This window comes from Dendrobates tinctorius, unplaced genomic scaffold, assembly GCF_039654945.1.
Source record: "Dendrobates tinctorius isolate UK_male_01 unplaced genomic scaffold, ASM3965494v1 ptg000090l, whole genome shotgun sequence".
NCBI lineage: Eukaryota > Metazoa > Chordata > Amphibia > Anura > Dendrobatidae > Dendrobates > Dendrobates tinctorius.
The window spans coordinates 2961352-2972397 of NW_027361758.1; the positions used below are offsets into that span (position 1 = coordinate 2961352).

The window sequence follows — 11046 nt, forward strand, 5'->3', positions numbered from 1 at the left end:
TGCAGCACTGCCCTTCGGGTTGGCCACTGCTCCCAGAGTATTTACAAAGGTCATGGCCACCCTGCACTCCCGAGGCATAGTCGTCTTTCCTTATTTAGACGACCTCTTGGTCAAGGGCCCTTCATTGCGGGCATGCGAGGAGAGTGTCAGCATCACGGTAGATACTCTTTCCCGCTTAAGATGGTTGGTCAATCTGAAAAAGTCTTCCCCTGTTCCAGCTCAGAGGATTTCCTTCTTAGGAATGATATTCGACACTTCCCGAGGGTTGGTAATTCTCCCTCGGGACAAGGCCCTAGCTCTCCGACAGGGAGTCCGGAAACTTCGCCAACCAGTCCCTCATACCATCCGTTTCTGCATGAGGATCCTAGGAAAAATGGTGGCAGCAATGGAAGCAATTTCGTTTGCCCAGCTCCATCTTCGCCCCCTGCAGCACGCCCTCTGGTCAGCCTGGGACAAAAGCCCATTCTCTCTCGACCGCCGGTGCCAGTTGTCCGCACGGGTCAGACAGGCACTTGGGTGGTGGACAACCAGGTCCTCACTTCTCCAGGGCAGGCCTTTTCCCTCCCAGACCATTGGCTGGTGGTCACAACCGACGCCAGCCTCCTCGTCTGGGGAGCGATTTTTCGCCACCACACGACCCAGGGGCGTTGGTCACCGCAAGAGGCACGCCTCCCGATCAACTTGTTAGAAATACGGGCGATCCGGCTAGCTCTGCGGCAGTTTCATCACCTTCTAGCAGACCGCCCAGTTCGGATTCAATCAGACAACGCCATGGCTGTGGATTACATAAATCGTCAGGGGGGCACCCGCAGCAGGGCAGCCTTGCGCGAGGTAGGGCATGTTCTTCACTGGGCCGAGAGAAACCACTCGGCGATATCAGCAGTCCACATCCCGGGCGTAGAGAACTGGGCGGCAGACTTCCTCAGCCGGCAGGGTCTCGCATCCGGGGAATGAATGATACACCCCAGCGATGGGGAATGCCGGATGTGGACCTGATGGCCTCCAAAGTGAACGCCAAGGTGCCAGCGTTTGTCGCTCTGTCCCAGGACCCGCAGGCAATTGCCGTGGATGCGTTGGTTATGCCATGGAACCAGTTTTGCGTCCCATACCTATTTCCCCCGCTGCCACTACTTCCGAGAGTCAACGAAGATCAAGGCAGAAGGGGTTCCAGTGATTCTGCTGGCCCCAGACTGGCCTCGGCGGCTGTGGTACGCAGACCTGGTCCAGCTGCTCGCTGACGTTCCTTGGCGCCTGCCTGAGCGCCCAGACCTACTTTCCCAGGGCCCGATCTACCACCCAAACTCAGGGGCCCTGTGTTTGACGGCTTGGCTGTTGAATCTTGGATTCTAACCCAGGCTGGGTTCGGCCACGATGTGCTTGCTACAATGTTTAGCGCCCGGAAGCCTGCCTCGGCAGGTATTTATCACCACACCTGGAAGGTTTTCTTCACATCCGGGACCATGGTTGTTCTCCACTGAGGTTTTCCAACATCTTGGTTTTTCTCCAGTCTGGCCTAGACTCAGGCTTGGCCCCAAGTTCCCTCAGGAGACAAATATCGGCCTTATCTGTGCTGTTCCAGTGCAGGATTGCTGCCAATCTGCAGGTAAAGACTCTCATTCAGGGAGTCTCCCACTTGGTACCTCCCTATAAGGCGCCCCTGGACGCCTGGGACCTTAACCTGGACCTTAGTGTTCTGCAGGAAGCTCCGTTGGAACCGTTACAGGATGTCTCTTTATCTTACCTTTCCTGGAAGGTAGTGTTTCTTGTGGCGATAACATCGAGCCCATACAGGTAAGCGCCTGTCTTAATCCTGCTCATTTAGACACTGTTCACATGTTCAGGTTTTAAATATATTAGATAGGGACTGCTTCAATAGAGGTTACCTTGACGTGGTGGAGCAGCTTGGCATACATTTTTTTGCAAAAAAACGGATCGACTAAATACCCTGTATTTGTTGTCATCTTTTTATCAGTACTTGCTGACTACTATTATATGTCGTACTGCAAGGTATTTTTGCACATTTTTCATTCTGTGCTTTGTTTGTGTGATAACGAATATGTTGGCGCTATAGAAATAAAAATTATTATTATTATTATAACATCGATCAGACGGGTCTCGGATCTGGCAGCTCTATCCTGCTGAGTCCCGTTTCTGGTCTTCCACAAGGATAAGGTGGTTCTCAGGCCAGCTCCTCCCTTTCTGCCGAAGGTCGTTTCCTCGTTTCACGTTAATGAGGATATTGTCTTTCCCTCTTTTTGTCCAGCACCGGTACATCGTGTAGAAGAGGCTTTTCATACCTTGGACCTGGTGAGAGCTCTCGGGAGGTACGTGTCACGGACGGCACCCATCGTCAGACAGACACGCTGTTCGTGCTTCCCGAGGGGAGCAGGAAGGGACTTGCTGCCTCAAAATCGACCATAGCCAGGTGGATTTGTTTGGCTATTCAGGAGTCTTACCGCATCAGAGGCACACCAACTCCAACAGGATCAGAGCGCACTCTACTCGGGCAGTGGGCGCCTCTTGGGCTCTTCGGCACCAGGCATCGGCGGAACAGGTTTGCAAGGCTGCAACCTGGTCCAGCTTGCCCACATTTGCAAAGCACTACAATATCCATACTCGGGCTTCGGCAGATGCGAGCCTGGGTAGAAGGATTCTCCAAGCGGCGGTGGAGCACCTCTAAGACAGGAGGTGCTTGCAGCTTGGATCGGTGAGTCGTATTCCCACCCAGGGACTGCTTTAGGACGTCCCACAGCCCTGTGTCCCCCAATGAGGCGAAGGAGAAACATGGATTTTTTGTGATAAACTCACCATAAAATCCTTTTCTCCGAGACGCTCATTGGGGGACACAGCACCCACCCTGATAACCAGTTGGCTCTTTGTTTATTAATATGTATTTATAATACTAGGTGGGGGTTTTTTCTAGACATGTTGCCACCTGCATTAAGGTTGATTTTGTCTTTTGTGATCTCCCACACGACTCCCGAAGGATATCGAAACGTGCAGCAGGGCAGCAGGGACGCCAGGATCTCCACGTGCATTACACTGGTAATGGCTTTTAGCCTTTTTATACGTTTTGTGAATGATTATACTGCCATGCACTTTATATAGGGATTAATTTAGCCTTTTCATAAGCACATTTCTTCATGTTAAGCGTCATAGCTATATTTACTTTTTAGGTGAGCACCTTCGCACTTTAGTCTAGCGATAGGGGCATATGTTTGCATAACCCCATATCTGTAGTGTTGGGTTCATTGATCTTTTGTTTACTACACATGAATTGGGCCATTTCTGTAGCGGGTTCAATCATTTTCTTATCCTGCGATATTGCTGTGTTTACAGCCTCATTTTTGCACTGTTGGTACTCTATGGCATGATGTCTCTGATTTTTTTGTAAATTCAGTACCATTTCGTTTTCATTGTTTTAAAATATTTTTTTATCAGCATCCCTTAGTGTTGCTTAGTTTTTAGGAACCTATTTTGTGATTCAATATCCATACTCAGACTTCGGTAGATGCGAGCCTGGGTAGAAGGATTCTCCAAGCGGCGGTGGAGCACCTCTAAGACAGGAGGTGCATGTAGCTTGGATCAGTGCGTCGTATTCCCACCCAGGGGCTGCTTTAGGATGTCCCACAGTCCTGTGTCCCCCAATGAGGCGAAGGAGAAACATGGATTTTTGTGATAAACTCACCGCAAAATCCTTTTCTCCGAGACGCTCATTGGGGGACACAGCACCCACCCTAATAACCAGTTGGCTCTTTGTTTACTTTGTTTATTAATATGTATTTATAATACTAGGTGGGTTTTTTTCTAGACATGTTGTCACCTGCATTAAGGTTGATTTTGTCTTTTGTGATCTCCTACTGCTTTTGCACTGAACTGGTTTCGCCTGCAACCGAGGTGAGGGTGTATACTGTGGAGGAGGAGCTAACCTTTTTTTCATTCACTTAGTGTCAGCCTCCAAGCGGCAGTAGCATACACTCCACAGTCCTGTGTCCTCCAATGAGCGTCTCGGAGAAAAGGATTTTACGGTGAGTTTTTCACAAAAATCCATGTTTCTGATGCACACAGAACCATCAGTAATAAGTGCACATAATCTGTCATTGTTCTCGGCAGCACATGTCCTGGTTACACTGGATGATGTGCTGCTGAGAGTGGTGGTTTTGTTAAAGAAGTGAAAAAGCTTCACCCGATGTGCAAGTGTTTTACTTGCTTGTTGTGTGATCCGCATGCTGTTAACACTACACGATTATCGGGACACAAGCATTCTTTGAATGCCCCCTTAGTAGAAAAGGATAAGCATAAACTAGAATGTGGGTAACAAATCCTCCTCTTTCATAGCAGTTCGAGCTGCCAGGTCTGTTTTCCATCTGTTGTGTTAATGCATTTGAAATTTTTTTTTTGTTAATTTCAGAAACCATTAAGCGTGACTGTTATTCGAGATGGAAAGTCCGTTCATTTGGGACTTACACCTCAGCGATGGAATGGAAAAGGGCTTTTAGGGTAAGTTTGCTCTATACTGTAACTGCTGTTCCTACAAGCAAAAACACCGGAGTAAAAAAGTCCAACTAGATATGTATGAAAAAATATCACATAAATTTTATTGGTCACATAAAACATATATTATACAAGCTCATAAAACAAAGAGTATCCCAAAGCTCATGTGTGAGGACACACAAAACACTGCAATAACAGCATGGGCAAAGCTCATAATCCTCAATAGAAAATTGCACAAAGAATACTGATAGTATATATCTATACCCAAAAAAGGCTAGAAAAAAAGTGCCAAGTGCATATAAAGTGCAATACATTGTAACCTGGACTCCACACATTTTAAAAGGTTAACACCAAACAATAGTCATGTATACCAAACATGGAAAGTCATAAGTAAGGAGGTGCGAGTCTTACCCATTAGTGGCTGTCAGTGTATGTGCCCAGCAGCAGCCACGACGCGTGTTTCGCGTGGGCTTCCTCGGGGGGCTCTGACCATTTAACTACTGGTAACATTTAAAGGGCTTTTCCCACCTGCCTGGTGTTTGTTGTTTGTCTGCATTGCCCAACATCACATTGACAGCACTGCAGTCCTCTCTCCTCCTGTACCAGTTATGACTTGTATTGTTCAACATTATTGTACTTGGTTTTTATGTATACCCCTCGCTACATGTAAAGCGCCATGGAATAAATGGCGCTATAACAATAAATAATAATAATAATAATCAATGAGCTTGTGCCATCTACACTATTAAGCTCACTGGCTGCTGTCCTGTTAATGTGATGTTAGCACTGTGGACAAGCAGCTGAGACCATGACAGCTGTGGACAGCGGACGCTGGATTTGAATGGGGTAAGTAATAGTATTTTGTTTTGTTTTTTTAACCTCCGCCTATGAAAGAGAGCACCTTTTAAGTGTGTTTTGAGATAAAGCTATACTTTGTCCCAAAACGCAAAAATAATGCTATGAGCTTGTTTCGCTACTCATGATAGGCTAGTCAGCACTAGCCTGACTAGACGTCTGTTCTCTGAACTAGTCCCAGCCCTGGGTGCTGCAGTAACACCCACTCCAGGCTCTATTCACCCTCCAGTTGACACGAAAAGTATCAGAGCCTACCTCATATTGAACTGCGGAGAGCTGTTATCAGGGAGTAGTGGGTGTGCTTGTGACTATAAGGAGCGATGTACTGCAGGAAGGGACTGCACATACAGGTGCTCAGAGGAATGATATACTGCAGAATGGGGCTTTGTATAGAGGGTTCGAAAGGATTATTATTTATTATAGCGCCATTTATTTCATGTCGCTTTACTTGTGAGGATAAGCTATATTGCAGGATGGGGCTCTGTATAGAGAAGCCAAAGTAGAGGGATATTCCAGGATGGGGCTCTGTATTGAGGTGCTGAAAGAATTGTTACACTGCAGGATTGGGAGCTGTATAAATGGGATAGAGATTAGATGAGCTGTGTTTGTGCCTGCTACTGAGAGATCAGTGATTTGATACTGCAAATTGATGCATATGACAGGATTATCTTCTGCCCTATGCATCAACAGAGCAGCATTTGCAGTTTCACATCACTAATCTTGTCAGCAGCAGGCAACAAACATAGGTGAAGTCTACACTTAGATTAGTTTGATGTTAGCTCAGATTTGGGTTTGTTAAGAGTACACAGGAAAGGAGGGAGAGTTCTACACCACTGAGAATGTAGATTTAGCTGATAAGAATTGGACTGCCTATTTTGCTATTTGACACTTGATAATCTGAAGGCTAAGTAGAGATGAAAAAGACACGAAAGTGCCAGAAACATTGTTAGGCTTAATCTGTATGTTAACAATAAGTTGAGCCTACCACATCAACTACTCAGTAAACTAACTTTGCCCTGTTCCCTCCTTCCAAATATTATTCTGAATCTGCACCCTACTATTCATCTGTCTCCACACCCTCCATGCAGACGATAACTGCACTTGATACTTGACTATTGCACTTAAACACACGGGCTGATGACCGGATCATGCAGCTTTATATGAAAATCCCTATTTATTATAATTGCCAGACCTGAAATAACAAGCACTTTCACCTACTGTGTCCCCCCATTTCCTTGTAGATTGTAAGCTTGCGAGCAGGGACCTCACTCCTAATGTCACTGTTTAAATTGTCTTAACTTGTATTGAATTTATTGTCTGTACATGTCCCCGCTTAATTGTAAAGTGCTGCGGAATATGTTGGCGCTATATGAATAAAAATTATTATTATTATTAATAATCTATATTTTATCTTATTATTCATTGTACTTTGTAAAAAATAATGCAATTCTGGGAATAACACTTTTAAAGGGTGGCTTCAGGGGAACATTTATTTAAAGAAAGAGAAAAATCATATTAGTCACTACTTTAATATTATTAACTCGCTCAATAGCATTTTTATTCCACAACGAAAACACGGTGTCAGTGTGTCTGCCTATTTCCTTGTACATGAATCTACATCTTATATTATGCCTATTCTTCTATATTTCAGGTGTAATATCATTCCAATAAAAAGATGAAGATTCTATGTGTTTAAGTTTAAAGTTGTGCTATCCCTGGTTTACATTTTGGAATATGGACTGATCTTAGAAGAATAGCTGTCATGTTGAAGCTGCCGTCTGATGTGCCATCATCACATTGTGAAGCAGAGTTTGTGGGGAAAAAATCAGTAATTACTCATTTCTTTCCTGGGATAGTCTTAACCACTGATAGACAGCTTTCTATGAACATGCAAAGATTGTTGTCAATCAATGGCTAAGGCTGGGTTCACACGTAGCGGAACTCTCGCGGAAATTACCGTGAGAACTCCGGAATTCCATTCCGCGGGAAAATCGCATTTTAAATTCCCGCGATTTTCCCATGGAAAAACTATCGATTTGCAAGTGTAATTAGCTTGCAGAATGCTAGCGTTTTCCAAGCGATCTGGAGCATCGCTTGGAGAACTGATTGACAGGTTGGTCACACTCGTCAAACAAAGTTTTTGACAAGTTTGACCAACTTTTTACTACTGATGCTGCCTATGCAGCATCAGTAGTAAAACATAGGATGTAAAAAATAATAAAAAAAATAAAAAATATTGTTATTCTCACCTTCCGGCGTCCCGCGCAGCCTTCCCGCCTCCACGCTCCCAACATCTTCCGGTCCCAGTAATCCTTTGCGCAAATGATCGCGAGACGTCGTGCTTCTGCGAGATCGCGAAGTCATCGCGGTCATTATCGCAAAGGATTGCCGGGAGCGTGGAGAGAGGCGGGAAGGCTGCGCGGGACGCTGGAAGGTGAGAATAACAAAACTTTTGTATTTTAATTCTATTTTTTACAGGGATATGGTATCCACAGCCCGGAGGACAGACTCCTTTCCTCCGAACCGTGGGTACCATCCGCAAATGTTCTGCTTACTTTTCGCATGGTGGGCACAGCCACATGCGGAAAGTAAGCAGAACAATACATTCCTATGTGGGTGGAATCGCTGCGATTCCGCTAAATTAATGAGCATTCTGCGTTTTTTACCACGAAGCGATTCCGCTACGGAAAAAAACGCAGCATTAGTACAGCATTGCGGCCTAAGACTGCACACAGGACACATAAGCCCTAATAAGGAGGAAATTGAATCATTTAGTAGTTATACTGATTCTGTTCTCACAATCTTGATACTGCCTGCTCAGATTGCTTATTCATTCCCAGATTTGGACTTAAGTGTTTGGCTTATTTTGATGATCTCAGTAAAACTATCATTAAAACTATTTGCTTTTTTTTATATTTTAATATGTCATCTTCAGTGAAAATACATATTGGCGGCTGAAAAATAGTCATAAAATATCAGACTGAAGGGGTTGTCCGATCTTAAGCTACAAGTCTGCAGTCATTTTGTGACTTGTGAATCTTCACATCACACACTGCAAGGATTCTCCGGTGCCAGTGACAGTCGTGTGACTGCAAGTTGTGATATGCATACTTCTGGTCACATTCCGACTAGACGTGGCGCGGCCTCACTCAGTGCAAGTGTATTAAGTGAGGCTGGAAAGAGTCAAGTTGGAATGTGGCCGAGAGTACACAGATCTCATACTTTTCGTCACATGACCGCCTTTCCCCACACTGGTGAATCCTCATAGCATGCAGTGTGCATGTTGAGAGGATTCATAAGTCTGTAGCTAAATAGTATGACTGCAGACTTGTAGTTTAAGACCAAACAACCCTTTAAGTGAACTTGCTTTGTCTGCATTGAATAAAGGCATTCACATGCTGTAGTTGCCCAACACTTCCTTCTCCTAGACTACTTCCGGCTTTGTTTGCCCGATGAACATACATCTTAGTTAGCTGTTAACCGCTTGCTTGACCAAGAGCATTTGTCACCTTTATGCAGGTGTACCGGCCAGAAGAACATACTGTTACCCTCCCATCTATTGAATACCAGTGTAATGGAATATTTTTCAGGTATATACTTTTAGCAAAGCACACAAATGCAGTATGTATTCATCCTTAGATGTTGGGTGCTAGGCTCCACCAACGTTTGTCTAATGTCTATGACCACTTTCTATAAAAATAAATAAATAATGGGAACATTTGGAACACTTAATTTTGAATTCTTACAAAAAAAATGTAATAACGCTTAGTGTTACAGTATATACATAATATTGAGCCAAACAGTGATATGCGAGCTCTGGTTATTGCCTTCTATTTCTTATGTAATGCAGGAAAATAAAAGTATAAAGTGGAATATAAAATAAAAGAAGTTTGTAAGTTTTCTTTTTTTCTTATGCATCTGCTAGTATTCATTTCTATTATACTGATGCAATAAGTAAAATTTATCAAATTAATAAATTATAAATATTGCCAGCAAAAGAGATTCTTGCAAATATAAAAATTTGTATAAAAATGTATAAAATCAATTCATACATTTAATAAACAGGGTGGGGAAAACCTCCTAGGGGAAGTGCAAATAAGCTGTATATATGTACTCCTTCAATGATAAAGGAAATCAATCCTGTATGCGCCACAGAAAGTGTTCACAATTTAATATGGCATGAACTCACAAAAAGTCATGGTACCTGACGACAAACATTTCTGCAGGATAGCATATGAAGCTTTGACGTAACGCAGCATTAGATCACAAGCACTATAAATAATGAGAGCAACCTAAATGCTCAATCGTAGATCTGCCTGTGAAGCAATGTTTCTATAATGTACAAAGTAACAGATATTTTGAATAATATGTAGACATTATACAAAGTAAACTATAAGTAAGGAGTACTTCACCTGGGTGCTTAGAGCAATGGAGACCAGATATACAAGAAATTCAGCCACACTTCCCCGACCCCTACGACGTTTCGCATAACGCTTTTTCTGGTGGTGTGTCTAAAGGCAGGGGGATTTAATATTATATTGTATACTCGGTCCAATATGTGCGGTTAACAGGGCAGAGGCCGGGAGTGAGAGATGTCTATGTGATGGCGTGAGGGGGACGAATCAGGTAAGTTCGTTACCGGCGCATGATGGACTTCCTGCATGCCTCATGGCAATGGGAGACTTCCGGATCAGTACACGGCGACACACAGGTGGGTCACCTGACTCGGCACATCTGGAAGAGCAAGAGGCGCAGAATGGACGCATGCGCACACTGAATGATGCAATAAGTTGCAGTAACAGAACTTTTCATAGTGTCCACATACACGTGGATTTTAAAGGCATTTTCTATAATTGTTCTGCAGAACAACCATAATATGCATTTAAAAATAGAGTTCCATAAAACAAAGCCTTCCTGTTGGCATCAAGGCTGCTTCTTATAGTACAATCAATGTATTTTTCCTGGGCTATAGTCAAGTGACTATTGGGCATATTAATAAAATGTCCCAGTATGGAGGTTTAGCTGAAAATACAGAATCCGAGCGCTGCCAGAAACATTGTAACATTGCAATATGTGTCATGCCCTATTACATGGACATGCTTGCTGATTCTGAATGCTTGCTACCTGTGTGCCACAACAAGACTCCGAGTTTGGATATGTATGCTAACACTAGAGCTCTCGGGGTGCTGAACATTGCTTCCTTGTCTTCTCTCTTGCCCCATGGCTATACAGGAGGGAACACAAGTATTAGGACAAAATAATGGTCATAATTATTCCCTGTGCACCAGTACAGTGGGGAAAAAACTCCAAACCATTGAGATGTTATGGAAGTGTGGACTTTTAACTTTATTTGAAAGGTGTTTGCACAAAATGTGCAGTTTACCCTTTAGCATGGTTTACCAGGCTCTTACTCAGCTTTCCAGTCGATGTTTGTTTGCGTTTCTGTTTTTAGCTTTATCTTGTCTGTTTTTCCTTTCATAAAATCATCTCTAGATTAGACATTGGCAAAGGGGTTTCTCTTTGTCAAAGAATTTTGCGATCATCCACTTTATTTTTGATGCTCTTGTGAACCCTTTAGTGCTGCTGAGCTCACCAGGGCATCCTTTTTAAAGGGAAACTGTAACCAGGTTTTTCCTTCTCCATCTGAGCGCAGCATAGTGTAGAGGAAGGGACCCTGATTCTAGGAATGTATTACTT

At 43.8% G+C, this 11046-nt stretch overlaps 1 protein-coding gene across 2 annotated transcripts in view; it reads left to right on the plus strand.

Moving 5' to 3' along the window:
- The window catches only part of PSMD9 (proteasome 26S subunit, non-ATPase 9), a 29222-nt gene extending 19965 nt beyond the window's left edge, over window positions 1-9257 (plus strand). Inside the window, exons 5-6 of one of the 2 annotated variants that reach the window (XM_073586001.1) lie at window positions 4412-4500; window positions 7001-9257. In XM_073586001.1, the coding sequence (XP_073442102.1) occupies window positions 4412-4500; window positions 7001-7028 (117 nt within the window). In that variant the 3' untranslated portion in view covers window positions 7029-9257. Of the gene's footprint in view, window positions 1-3948; window positions 4048-4411; window positions 4501-7000 lie in introns of those variants that run through there. The other variant, XM_073586002.1, reaches the window with a different exon arrangement.
- Window positions 9258-11046: the final 1789 nt, after the last annotated feature.